We start from the raw sequence: 14928 nt of genomic DNA, 5'->3' as shown, positions 1-14928 counted from the left end.
CCAACTTCTGACGGTCAGGTGTGGACAGACAGAAGATTGGGGCAGTACAGCAGGAGGAAGGTGATCTCCCAGGCACCGAGAGTTAGGAGTGGGGCTGCTGGCTGGGCAGTAATGTATAGAGACCACTAGATTTTCCCTGGTTCTAAAGACACAAACACTGCTGAAGCGAATGTTGTGATCCCAGCTTAAAACATCTGAAGACAGTGGGGAATAGAATCTAAGTCAAATAAGCAAAGCCTAGAGTCAGCTAAGCTACAAAAGAGATCAAATCAGCCCCACATGAGGGGCCTGACAGAGTAAGAGGCCTCTTTCTGAGGGAAAATATGATTCATCTTTAACTGTTCTTAAGCAATGAAAGTTTGTCACACATTTAAAAATTATAGACATTTTAAAAAAATGGGCCGGGCGCGGTGGCTCAAGCCTGTAATCCCAGCACTTTGGGAGGCCGAGACGGGCGGATCACGAGGTCAGGAGATCGAGACCATCCCGGCTAACACGGTGAAACCCCGTCTCTACTAAAAATACAAAAACTAGCCGGGCGAGGTGGCCGGCGCCTGTAGTCCCAGCTACTCGGGAGGCTGAGGCAGGAGAATGGCGTAAACCCGGGAGGCGGAGCTTGCAGTGAGCTGAGATCTGGCCACTGCACTCCAGTCTGGGCGACAGAGCGAGACTCTGCCTCAAAAAAAAAAAAAAAAAAAAAAAAAAAAATGATGTCCACAATCACATGAAAGGAAAAAAACCCAATAGATGATACACATAAATAAATGGTGCAGATGTTGAGAGTAGCAGACTGGAACTTTAAAATAATTACGATAAATTACTTCTAATAAATTATGATAAACAATTTAGTTCAAAAGGTGGACAACATATGAACAGATGTAGAATTTCAGAAGAGAAAAACTATATTTAAAACAAAATAGAAATGCCAGAACTAAAAAATAGAGGCTGGGCTCATGTCTCTATACCCAGGTTGAGGTGGGAGGACTGCTTGAGTCCAGGAGTTCAAGACTAGCCTAGGCAACATAGCCAGACCCCGTCCCTCCAAAAACTTTAATAGCTGAGTATGGCGCCTGTACCACTCCTGTAGTCTGAGCTACCTGGGAGACTGAGGCAGAGGAACTCCTTGAGCCAAGGAACTCAAGGCTGCAATGAGCCATGATCACACCATTGCACTTTAGCCTGGGAAACAGAGTGAGAACTTGTCTCAAGAATAACAATAACATCACATGAATCCATTTAATGGATTCAACAGCGGACTGGACTCAGCACAAGGAAAAACAAAATGAGTAAACCAGAAGATAGAAAAAGAAATTATCCAAATTAAAAACACAAACAGAAAACAGAATGAATAAATCAGAGACCATTGGGATAATATCCAGCACTATAACATACACATCACTGGAGAACTGGAAGAAAGATGCAAGCAGAACAAATATTTGGAAAGACTATGTCTGAGGATTTTCAAAAACTGATGATAGAGATCAACCCACAGGTCCAAGAACCTCAGTGAACTCCCAGGAGAATAAATACAAAGAAAATCATATGTAGGTAAATAGTCAAACTGTAGAAATCAAACAAAGAGAAAACATTAAAATCAGCCAGAGGAAAGAGGGGGAAATATTATATGCAGGGGAATAATGCTAAGAATAATCACTGACTTCTCTACAGAAACAGTGTAATCCAGAAAAAAAGTCAATATACCTGGAAGCAATATCATAACATCTTTTTCTTTTGCTGAAAGAAAGAAGTTAATCTATAATTCTATATTCACTGAAAATATCTTCCAAAAAATAAAGGTAAACAAATATTTTCAGATCAACACCTGTTGACAGAATTAATCAGGATAACTTATTCATTATAAAATAAAAGTTAAAGGAAGATCTTGAGGCTAAAGAAATAATACCAGATGGAAGCTAGGAATTGCAAAAAGTAATGAAGAACACCAGAAAAGAGCAAATATAAGGATAAATACAAAAGATCTATTATCCTTATTTTATGTGCTTTTAAATTTCTTTTGTGTGTTTAAATCTATTTTTTATTTAAATAGCCAATAATGTGTTGTGAGGCGTAACATGCAAAAGTAATACAAGTGCACAAGAGGTAGACAGAATCACATGGTTATCACACTGTTTACCAAGCAATATATTATTATTTGAAGGTAAACTAATGTCAATGGTGCATATTATAAAAGGAACACTACACATGACACATAGAGGAATAAGTAAAAAATCAATATGGGAGATAAAATAAAATGCCAAAAGTATTCAACAAACCTCCCCACAAAAGGCAAGAAAGAAGGAACAGGAAACAACGAACAGGAAAGAAAAACAGAACGCAAATAAGATGACCGTCTTAAACCAAAACTCTGAATAATGGGTTAACCACTATCAGACTAGATTAAAAAACGACCTGACCATACATTGCACACAACACAAAAATAATTCTGTAAATATAAAGGTATGCACAGGTTTACAGTAAAAGGGTAAAAGTGTGTGTGTGTACACATGTTGCATACTTTTCTTCATATCTTTTTTATCTACACACACACACACACACACACACACACCATGAAAATGCCAAGAATAAGAATACTGGTAAGACTACAGTAATATCAGACAAAGCAAACTTAAAGACAAACATTCCTAGAGACAAAGAGGGGCATTTCAGGATGATAAAAGGGTCAATTTATCAATAAGTCATAACAATATCAAACATGCATATACCTATTAACAAAGCTTCAAAAACCATAAAGCAATGTTACAAAGGAGTCTAAGACAAATCCAAACTTATCAATGAAGACTCCTCTCTCAATTACTGACAGAATATACACATACACAAAGATATAAAAGATATGAAGAAAAATATAAAACAATTTCATCTACATTGATAGTTGGAGACCACTACACCAAACAAACACAAAATACAATTCTTATCAAGCACACATAAAACATTCACAAAGACACATTAGATGCTAGGCCATAAAACAAGTCTCAGTTTTAAAGGACTGAAATCACATTCTGTGACCAAACTGCTACCAAACTAGAAATCAGTAAGATATCTAGAAAATCCTTAAATATTTTGAAATTATGTAACAAAATTCTAAATAATGACAGGTTAAAGAAGAAATCACAAGTTAGAAACATTTCAGAATGACTGTTAAAACATAAAAAAAAGCAGCCAGGCAGGTGCTCATGCCTGTAATCCCAGCACTTTGGGAGGACAAGGCAGGTAGATCATGAGGTTAAGAGATCGAGACCATCCTGGTCATATGGTGAAACTCTGCCTCTACTAAAAATACAAAAATTAGCTGGGTATGTGTAGTCCCAGCTACTTGGGAGGCTGAGACAGGAGAGTTGCTTGAACCTGGGAGGCGGAGGTTGAAGTGAGCCAAGATTGCACCACTGCACTCCAGCCTGGCAACAGAGCGAGACACCATCTCCAAAAAAAAGGAAAAAGAAAACAAAAAAGAAAAACCAACAACAAAAACATACAAAAAGCTGCAGAATGCAGCTAAAGCAGTGCTTAGAGGGAAATTAATACCATTAAATTCTATAGTAGCAAAAAGGCTTAAAAATCAATGATCTAGTTTCCACCTTTAAGAAGCAAGAAAAGGAGTAAATTCAACCCAAGTACATGGACATAATGAAGAGCAAAAAAAAAACAGAAACTAGATCAAGAATAGAAAAAGAGGCCGGGTGCAGTGGCTCACACCTGTAATCCCAGCACTGTGGGAGGCCGAGGCAGGCAGATCACAAGGTCAGGAGATCAAGACCATCCTGACTAACACAGTGAAATCCCATCTCTACTAAAAATACAAAAAATTAGCCAGGTGTGGTGGCGGATAACTGTAGTCCCAGCTACTCGGGAGGCTGAGGCAGAAGAATGGCGTGAACCCGGGAGGCAGAACTTGCAGTGATCTGAGATTGTGCGCCACTGCACTCCAGACTGGGTAAGAAAGTGAGACTCCGTCTCAAAAAAAAAAAAAAAAAAGAATAGAAAAAGAAAAAAAAAAGAAATCAACAAAGTCAAAAGCTGGTTGTCGGAAAGGATTAATAAACTTGATCAACCCTGAGCAAGACTACTTGGGGAAAAAACAGAAAGTACAAATGGTCAATATCAGGAATAAAAGAGAGACTTAGCAATTAAAAAAAAAAAAAAATCACTATAGATTCTCTAGATATTAAAAAAAAGTAAAATATTACTGATAATTTTATGCCAACAAATTCAACAATTTAGGTGAGAAAGAAAAGCTTCTTGAAAGATACAACTTACCAAAACCAACTTAAAAAATTTGGATAACCATATTTTTAACAAAAAACATAAATTATAATGAAATAACCTTGTAACAAAAAATGTCCCAGGTTCTGATGGTTTCATCAATGACCTCTACTAAACATTACAAAAGAAATAATGTCAACCAATAATATGCACATTTTCTCAGAAAAATCAAGAAAAAATATTTCCTAATAGTTTTACAATTCCAGCATAACCCTTAAATCAAACCCTAATGATGGTATTATTAACAAAATTTTAGACAAATATCCACTAATGACATAGAAACAAAATTCCTTACCAAAAGATTAGCAAACTGAACTGAGCAATATATATGAGAACAGTATATCAAGGCCAAGTGTAGTTTATCATAGGGTGGGGCTTAACATTAAAAAACTTAATGTATTTTACCACAAAACAGGAGAAAAATCATATGACGATCCCTATAGATGCAGAAAAAACATGACAATATTCAAAACCCACTCATGATATTAAAAAAGCAAAAAAGACATACAATTGAAAAAATAAAACTGTCTTCATTCATGGAGCATAAGATTGTTTAAAGTAGAAAGCCCTATCAAATTTCAACAACAAAAATACATTCATTCCTCAGTATATGCAGGGGGTTGGTTCCAGGACCCCCCGCCAATATACTAAAATTCACACATACTCAAGCTCCACAAGGAGGCTGTGTGGAACCCACATATGTGAAAAGTTCGCCCTCATACACAGGTTTCACATCCAAGGAATACTGTATTTTTGATCCACATTTGACTGCAGATGTGGAACCCTCAGATACAGAGGACTGACTGTATTTGCTGGAAAAAAATCTGCATACAAGTGGACCTGTGTGGTTCACACCTGTATTGTTCAAGGGTTATCTGTACTAGAATAGGTGAATTTAGCAAGGTCTTAGGATACAAAAATCAGCTGCATTTCTACATACCAAAAATGAAAAATTATGAAATTATACATTTTAAATGTCATTTAAAATAGCATCTAAAAAATTAGAAACTTAGGAATAAAGTGAACAAAATATGTAAGACTTCTGCATTAAAACCTACAAAACACTGCTGAGAGATTTTAAGCCCTAAATAAATGGAGAGATAACCCATCTTTATAGAGTGGAAGACTTAATATTGTTAAGATGTCCATTTTCCTGATGGAAACCCCAATTGCAACCCAAATCAAAATGCTAGCATGATTTTTTGGTAGAAATTTACAAGCTGATTCTAAAATTCATGTGTGAATAGAAAGGACCTAGAATTGAAAACGTATCAATAGGATAAAACAATTGCTTTCAGCAAATGCTACTGTAACTATGAGGTAAGCATATGGAAGAAAACGCATTTCAACCCCTTCACCCTGTTCCACACTCAAAAATTAATTCAAGATGGACCACAGAATCTTAACTGTAAGAGGCAGATTAAAAAAAAACAAAAACTTTTAGAAGAAAACATAGAAGAGTATCTTCACAAACTTGGAGATGGCGAAGATTTCTCAGGATAAAAAAAAAGAACCAAAAAAAAAAAAGTTGACAAATACAACTTCATCAATATTAAAACTTCCTATTCATCAAAAGACACCATATTAAGAAAGAAACAGGCAAGCCACAGTCTAGGGAAATACACTAACATATATGTGACAAAAAACTTAATGACGAAGGACTACTCAGTCATTAAACAACTCAGTAACACAAGCAAAAGATGCGAAAGACCTGTGACAAAGAAGATATATGAAAGGCTAATAAGCATACGAAAAGGTGGTATCATTAGCCATGAAGAAATGCAAATGCAAACCATTACATATCCACTACAGAATGGCTAAAATCCAATAGACAAACTATATAAAATGGTGAGGATGTCATGCAACTGGAACCCTCATATATCATGGGAATATAAAATAAAACAACTTTGGAGAACTGGTGTTTTCTTGTGAAGTTAAACACATACCCTATGACCTGGCAATTCTACTCTTAGATTGTGCTGTCAGAGAAACGAAAGCATACGTATGAAAAATATTCTCAGTAGCCTTATTCATAACAGTCCCAAACTGGGAACAAACCAAATGACCACTGACAGATGAATATAAATTATGGCATGTTCATTCAATGAAATATCTTGAAGCAATAAAAAAAACTTCCTAAGACATACAATATTGATGAATTTCCAAAAGCAATACATTTATTGAGTGAAGAAAACCCAAAACTAAACAATAAATACTATAAGGCTCCATTTATACTAAGTTTGCCAATGAAAAAGCAAAGCTAGTCTTTGATGACAGAAATCAGAAAGCAGTGGGATAACAGAAAAGGGTCACAAGAAGATTTGGGGTGATAGAAGTCTTTCATATTGGTGTAGATGGGGGGCATTGCTGTACATAAAGGTGAAAACAAACTCAATACTTAAAATCTGTGTATCTTACAATATATAAACTGTACTTCAAAAAACAGCATCATTTATTGTCTTCTTCACTCTCCACCTCCATCAAGAAAAAACTATATAGTATTTATTATTGGAAAACCCTAATACGGGGCTTTTGAAATGTAAAATGAGAAATTAAAAGTAAAAATAAAATCAGTAAACAAACCACAAGGAAGACAGCCAATGAAAGTATATGCACATCTATTTGTATCTCTGGTGAAAATTCTTAGTGTACCATTTGTAATGTAATAATTTGATAATGAATTTGATTTTTCTGTTGCAAAATTTATCTCTTAAAAGCAAAATAATTATTTCATGTTTTTAAAAATTAAGTTGCTTACGTTAATTGCTAAGTGTGACTAAAAGAAATCTCATAAAAATCTACTTAATTTACATGTATTAAATGTATGTTATCTACTTCCAATTTTAAAAGGGAAAAGACAATCTACTCATTTCTGAAATGCCCCCACCCCAAATAACTAAAAATAGTACCTATAGATCAATTTGAAAGAAATGATAGGTCACTGTGGTTTTTGTAAGGCAGAGATTTAAGAGATGGAATGGGATGTTTTATTGAGAAAAAAATAGCAGAAGCAAAATATAAATAAATCTGAAATGGAGAAAGCAGCAGTCTGTATCACAGAGAGAGACAACATAAAAAAGATTTAATTTCCTCTCCATGCTAATTCAAACTGGTAGGAACTCCTTTAAATGCTGGTGAAGCTAGTAAGGATTCCCAGGCTAAGTTTTGGTTATATGGAAAATGGGCCATGATTAATGAGCTATGTGGATAAAGAAAAAACAAGGGCCCAGGAGGTCTCAATAGCATTTTCCATCCTTTCCTCATGGGGAACAGGCATAATTTAGCAGCTGGAAACTGCACTGCCTACAGCTTTAGTGAATATAGCAGAACACAATAACTTACACATCAGTTCTGAAAGATACAATTACATATGTGCTTCTAAATATTCTAAAGAAAATATTCTGATATTAAAAGTTATGACTCCGCAGCTATGTGGAAGTGAATTAAGGCAGTCAACCACCATCACCTTCAGTTTGCTGAAAATGACACCTGGTGGCAGTGTCGCTAAAATACAATGCAAAATAATAACTGAAACAAAAATAAACTCTTAAATGTTATAAATGCAAAACTTCGATCACAAGGTGACTTCTTTGGTACGTGTGTGTGTGGGGGGGTCATATTCAATCACATACTTATAATTACATTCATTCAATACTATGACCAAACTAAATTACAAAACATGATTATTTACAGATCTATAAAACAAAAGTAAAAAATCAAGATGCAAAATTGGCATCATTTACTCTATTAAATTGACATAATTTAGGTATCTTTAAAAAAGTCCTCAGATAAAAGAAAATTACTAAAACAAACCTAATGTTTTAAAAACCTCACTTTCAAAGATTTTGAAGATGTGAAATTTTTGCTATCCAAGTCATTGAGCTAGGAATCTGAAGTCTATCAAAGGACCACCTAGTTAGTTAATATCCTTAGAAAAAAAATCACATACTACTTAAGCCAAAAATCATCTTCTGACATAATTTACCAACTGAACTTAAAGAAAAATCATTTACACCAATTGTGACTTCTGTTCACAGCTGCAGTATTAACTCACTACATGCCCGAGCTGTGAGAAACAAAGGTCAAACTTACTAATTCTTCTGTCGAAACAAAGTATGGTGATGTGATCAGCTGCCTCAAAATGCAGGCATACAGTTTTTAATATGAAGTTTTAAAGATAACTCTGACCATTAATCAAACACTGGTCCATACCTGATAGTTAGGTCAAACTATACTCAACTTCTGAACAAAATATCTATGTAAGGTATCAATAAAATCATTGACTGAAACACTGATTTCAAGTAAATGCAAAATGAGCTATAAAAAGACAGGTATGATAAATTTAACAAAGGCTCAAAACAGATATATCCTTATTTTACCCGTTTTCCATCTTTGGTCTTCTTTAAGTTCCAAGTGCCATCTGGCAACTTCTCAAAGAACTTTCTTGCTTTTGGTGCTTGGTCAAGAATATGAGCAGGTGGAATACCCAGAACTTCCACTATTTTATTCATCTGATCTACCTGTATTAAAAATAAAAACAATAAAACCTATCATTTCTACTGTACATCTACTCCTGCTCATTAAGTCATTCACTCATTAATAAACTGCACACCTCCTATGTGTCAGGCACTCCTCTAGACATCCAGCACACAGCAATGAACAAACACAAGAAAAGCCCTACCTTCTTTGACACCCCACAGAAGGGAAAATAGTCAATTAACAAACATATTATGTCAGGTAGCCATGGATACAATGTTAACAGTAAGGAAAGATAAGAGGAAGTTTTAAAGTTTCCGTTCTTGGGGAATTTTATTTAAAATTTTTTTTATTTACTTATTTTTGAGACAAGGTCTCGTTCTGTCACCCAGGCTGGAGTGCAGTGGTGCAATCACAGCTCACTGCAGCCTTGACCTCCTCTCAGGCTCAAGTGATCCTCCCACCTCAGCCTCCTGAGTGGCTGGGACTACAGGCATGCACCACCATGACTGGCTATTTTTCTCTTTAGATGGAGTCTCGCTCTATCACCCAAGCTGAAGCGTGGTGGCGCAATCTCAGCTCACAGCAATCTCCACCTCCCAGGTTCAAGCAATTCTCCTGCCTCAGCCTCCCAAGTAACTGGGATTTCAGGGATGCGACACCAGGCTAGGCTAATTTTTGTATTTTTAGTAGAGACGGGGTTTCACCATGTTGGCCGGGCCGGTCTCAAATTCCTGACCTCAAGTGATCTGCCCACCTCAGCCTCCCAAAGTGCTGTGATTACAGGCATAAGCCACTGCACCCAGCCGTATCAATAAATAATTAAATACATGATGTCAGATGCTGGCTAAGAACTATGGGATGAGAAGGGGTACTGCAACCATAAGTGGGGTATATGGTTTCACCAAGAACGTGACATCAGAGCAAACACTAACATCAGCAAGGGACTAGCTCGGAAAGAGAATTTTAGGCACAGGAAGGAAGAAATGCAAAGGGCTGAGTATGGGCCCGTGGCTGGCATTTTCAAGGGACCACAGAGAAAGCTGTGTGTGGACCACAGAGTGAGGGGAGAAGGAGAGACCAGGTAGTGGTGAGAGAACTGGCATCAGAGGGAGCAGGAATCTGTGAGCTACTCAAAGGACCTCGGCCTTTACAGTGAGTAACAGCAAAGTTTTTCAAATATTGTTTAAGCCCAAGAAAGATACTAATTTACAAAGTAAGATTTATACTAAAACAAAAACAAACTATGGCAGTTACTATAAAAGAGTAGCTCACCAGTTCAAGATGAAATGAATTAAAAGGGGCCGGGCACAGTGGCTCATGCCTGTAATAAGCACTTTGGGAGGCTGAAGCAGGCAGACCACTTCAGGTCAGGAGTTTGAGAGCAGCTCCTGCTGCTCTCATGGTGAAACATCATCTCTAGTAAAAATACAAAAAATTAGCCAGGCATGGTGGCGCTGCCTGTTAATTCCAGTTACTCGGGAGACAAGATTGCGCCACTATACTCCAGCCTGGGCAACAGAGCAAGACTCCATCTCCCAAAAAAAAAAAAAAAAAATTAAAAGGAAGGATGGAAGAGACAAGTTTCTGACACCACCTATCAACAGCTGCATAATCCGGTACAAGTCATTAATGCCTTTGGCCTTTCTCTTCTCACTTATAAATAGACTGATCAAGATCTGCAATGGTCCATTTTTCTTTTAAAAAACAAACAAAACCCCACAGGTGAATAGTTTTTAAAACAATGAAAGCCCGATTTCTCTGACTGCAGGGAGGTATGGCCTGTCCCTGCCCTCCCACTCACTGTCTGACCTTCAAAAATCTTCCAGAACACAGACTGAAAACCTGTGGAATATAGAATTGCACACAGTCTCTGTAGCCTGATAATTCTATAATCTAGTTTACTCTACATTATTCAGACTGAGTATCCATCAGTCCTACTGACCATGACCTCTTCAACTCCAAATCATAATCTCAAAATTTAGAGTGATGTTTGTATCTCTGCAGGATGGCCGTCATTCCTTATCATCTTTAAGCTTTCTGTTACTGTATTTAAAACCTGTAAAATGTATGCCAAAATACTTAACACTTTCTAATCTAACACTTTCTAACTGTTCTCCTTCATGAGTAGATTAAAATATCCTACTCCTATCTCATAATTCTAAACTTTACATTATATGACAACTGACAAATATGAAAAAATAGGTACATTGAAACTGACCTCACATTTGAATGATTAAATAGACATCTTTGCCTAAACACAACTTTTAAATTACACTGTCATAGATGAAAGACAAAAAGAAATTATGAAAACAGAATTTGTAAAGCAATACATCATTTACCTCATTGGCACCACTGAACAGAGGTTCTCCAGTGTGCATTTCAACCAAAATACACCCGAGGGACCACATATCAATGGCAAGGTCATAAGGCATTCCCAGTAGCACCTCTGGAGACCGATAAAAGCGACTCTGAATATACTGGTATATCTGAAATACATTTCAAAATAGTATTACTTCAATTGCTTAAAACTGTAGTCAGCATTGGATTAAAAACATTGACGTGATATTAACAGAAAAGAATTGGCTAACTCCTGAATTAGGGTTCCATTGACTAATTTCAACATTAGACTATGAATATGGCTTAAAGAACTAAACATTTCTAGGGACTGGTTAATCTGATTGTGAAATGCGTCATACGTAAAGATTCAAGCCCTTTCATTTACTCTAATCCTACCTAGTCATCATGATATTTCTTAAAACAATTATGCCTCACTAGAAAAAAAAACAAACACTATTGAAAGTAATTTATTTCCCTAATAATTATTTCCTCCTACTATGGCTGGCACTTAGTTTACCACTATTTTAACAACTAAATTGTATTTAAATTTACCTAAACAATGTATTTCTCAGCGTTAAAAGTCAAGTAACTTCAATATAATGTAATTTAAAATTCAGACACTTGTACTCTTGCTGTCTCACAGATAAATCCCAGAAACACTACCACATAAAGATTCAATTGAGAGCTGTCTCTGATCAATAGCTTCTTCTCTCTTCTCTCTCTACCTCCATCCAAGACTTCTTACAGAGACACAATCCTGACATGGACTATTTTCAATGAAGTAATGTGAGGATCTCTTCAGAGACCAATTTGTTTCGCTTATTGAAAGGGGGAAAGAAAGAAAATCCTCCTAACTAAATTTCCTAACTTAACACCCAAACCATGCAGCCAGAAAGCTCATGAAATTTTCTGTGGTTCCCACTGAAACCTCCAGCCAAGTCTTCAAGAACAATCTCAGGCCTCCATAGACAGGTCAACCAACCTTAAGGAACTATGAGAAGAAAGTCTAATTTAAAAGAACTGGGAAGAAGTACTGCATTTCCAAGGTTTTTATAAGCCAATACCACTGTTAATTCCCTAGGCCCAAACACTCACCACTCCTGAGACTTTTATTTCACAGCTTATGTCAGGAACCTTGTCACCTCCCTATCTAATTTGTTTAAAGCAGTTGCTTTCCCCAAAACACATTTGCCCTACCACCTTCTGATTCTAATCCAATAGATCTAGGGGCAGGGACATGGCAGGTCTATTTTAGAAATAACTTCCCGTGTGATGCCAATGAACTTGAATAATTAAAAACTTATTATAGGGATAATTGGCTTATTTTGGCTAGACAGAAATAATAATGTTTAATATTAGGACAAAATATATAATTTGGCTTAAATAGGGGAAAAACTTCCCAACTCTATAATCTATTCAAACTACTCTCAAGATGGGAATGTATTTTTCATTCACAATACACTCTATCCCATATAAATTACGAGCATCTCTCGATTTTTTGAAGGCATCTAAAACTGCAAACTTTGGTCCCTACTCCAATTTTTAAAAATTACTTCAACATTCGATAGCATCACTACCATAAGAGAAGCTGCAGAAAATAACAAAAAGACAGTCCTATTAACTGGCTATAAATCCTTATGATTAATCTGTTAGACTTAAAGCCTGGACAAAAGTAGGACAGGACAGAAAATTTCACTAATTTGGAAAAATAAGAAACAGAAAGTCAGTATGAAAAATTAACATCTGTATGTTAGTTGGGTTTCTTTAAAACAGAAGAAATACAGTTTCAATACTTTAAAGCAAAAAGAATAGTGTTAAAAATGAGTAAAATATTATCAAATGGTGACACTAATTCCTTTCAAGAGGAGACCCCTATAACTTCTATTTTACACCTAAAACAATGCCGTTAGAGTAGTTTTCATAATGCCGGAAGAATGACCGGAAAAAACTGCTTTCCTAAATCAGCTAAACTTTTCAGCACTACGAACACATCTGTTTTTAGCAGTCTCAAAAAAACCAGCTTGGGTATGTGTCAGAACTTATGTAAATTTTAAGTAAGAGTGGGGAAAAGAAGATAAACTTATCTATCAAAACAAGTACGCCTATCAACTGAGTTTTCTATACTTTAGTACCATGACTAAGGCAAAATTACCTGCATTTTTCTGAACCATCAGTTTTTTAGAAAAATGATTTATCTTGATCCATCTTCAGAGAAGAATTTTACAGCAAAGATTCAATGTTCTAGTACTGAAAAGTCCCAAAATTTATACTAAAACCTTTACTTGAGAAATACAGTTACAAATCCTCTAATATTTAATCATTCCATCTCCTATTCTCTCCCTTAATCTTTTAGCATACATACAATTTTAAATACACCTATTTCAAAAAATCAATGTCTTTTGACTCAAAGTATTGCTATTTGCATTTTAAAAGGTATTTCCCCAAAACAGATATCCACGTTAATTAAGTGCTACATTTTAAAGCTAAATAACCATCCAGTAATTGCCTCTAAATGGTATACACCTTAGTAACATTTCAAATATTAGGTTGGCGCAAAAGAAATTGTGATTTTGCCATTGCAAAAATGGCAACTGCAATGGTAAAAACCGCAACCACTTTTGTGCCAACCTAACACCTATATTGTCCTACTTCTATTTAATTCCTATTTAATTCACAAGTTCTGGAATAATACTTACCCTCTGCCCCAACTGACAAGAACTGCCAAAGTCAACGATCTTGATTGCACTGCGTTTGGGGTTACAAAGAAGGATATTTTCAGGTTTTAGATCACAGTGAATGATACTAAGTTCTGGAGTCGCAAGGAAAAGCAGTGCAGTGCACATCTGTTGTGCAAACTTTCGTGTTAGGTTCAAAGAGACCCCTCGGAAATTGGTGTTTCTCAGCAAGTCATAGAGGTTGTAGGAGAGCATTTCAAAAACTAAACAGAGATGGTTTCGAAACATAAAGTGGCGTTTCAAATGCACTGAAAGAGAAAAGTTTCATTTTAAATTACATATACCAATAAAATGACAGTAACAAACACATGCACTCTCAAATGATCTATAACATTATTACAACATCAAATGCAGGGTTCAGTTAAAGTTTGGAGATCAGCATTTTGTAGTAACAGCAGTTTTTAATCAGTTAAGAATATCTAAGTTGCTCTTCTGCTGAATTAAACAGGTGTCTGTCAATAAGTGATACAAGGTAAGCAGTACTACCAAAATGCCTTGTTTCTTTAAAAGTCAGATCTGAAACACAAGCAGCAAATGGACAAACAGTAGTAAGAATATTTCAGCAATTTTTATCTTCATTTATAAATGAAAGCACTTTTTACTCCCTGAGAGCCCTACCTCACAACTTCCTATGTCTAAGCTCCACCTACTGGGATCTCTGGTTTGTGACAATGCTGTACTTGGCAGCCCTCTGTGTAGACTCTGAAATTTATCTGCCCTGCAGAACTTCAGATTTCACTGGTAATTTTCTGTCACAATTTTCATTGATGGCTTTTTTTTTTTTTTTACCCTTTCAGCAAATACAACAAATGTTTGAAAATCATGCTTTGGTAAAAGTACTGGAGGACTTAACTGTGTTTATCAAATTAGTAAATGACAACTCGTGTGTGAGACTGAAGGTTTGGAAAACTTCAAAATAAAGCTCAGCTCCAACAAGAGATGATGAGGAGGCTTGTAAGTGGGGAAACAGCATAGAACACATAGGTCGCTATCACTGTTGACCTTCTAAAAAGGCTGAATAGCTTCAAAGATTGTGCTTTAAGTATTAACACTGACTTCACGTCAGATGAGGTTATTCGATAAAGTGCTGTCCCTCCCT

The 14928-nt window shown here is 36.0% G+C and overlaps 1 protein-coding gene across 10 annotated transcripts in view; it reads right to left on the bottom strand.

Annotated features, from left to right (window-relative positions):
- DYRK1A (dual specificity tyrosine phosphorylation regulated kinase 1A) overlaps nt 1–14928 on the bottom strand; it is a 153704-nt gene that overhangs the window by 11221 nt on the left and 127555 nt on the right. For all 10 annotated transcript variants that reach the window (XM_033232457.1, XM_033232465.1, XM_033232466.1 and 7 more), the window contains 3 exons: nt 13791–14077; nt 11097–11243; nt 8658–8798 (listed from right to left, as the gene is read on the bottom strand). In XM_033232457.1, the coding sequence (XP_033088348.1) occupies nt 8658–8798; nt 11097–11243; nt 13791–14077 (575 nt within the window). The remainder of the gene's footprint in view (nt 1–8657; nt 8799–11096; nt 11244–13790; nt 14078–14928) is intronic.

Source organism: Trachypithecus francoisi, unplaced genomic scaffold, assembly GCF_009764315.1.
Source record: "Trachypithecus francoisi isolate TF-2019V2 unplaced genomic scaffold, Tfra_2.0 Lachesis_group14, whole genome shotgun sequence".
NCBI lineage: Eukaryota > Metazoa > Chordata > Mammalia > Primates > Cercopithecidae > Trachypithecus > Trachypithecus francoisi.
Note: the sequence above shows the minus strand (reverse complement) of the source record. Positions and strands in the feature narration are given on the sequence as shown.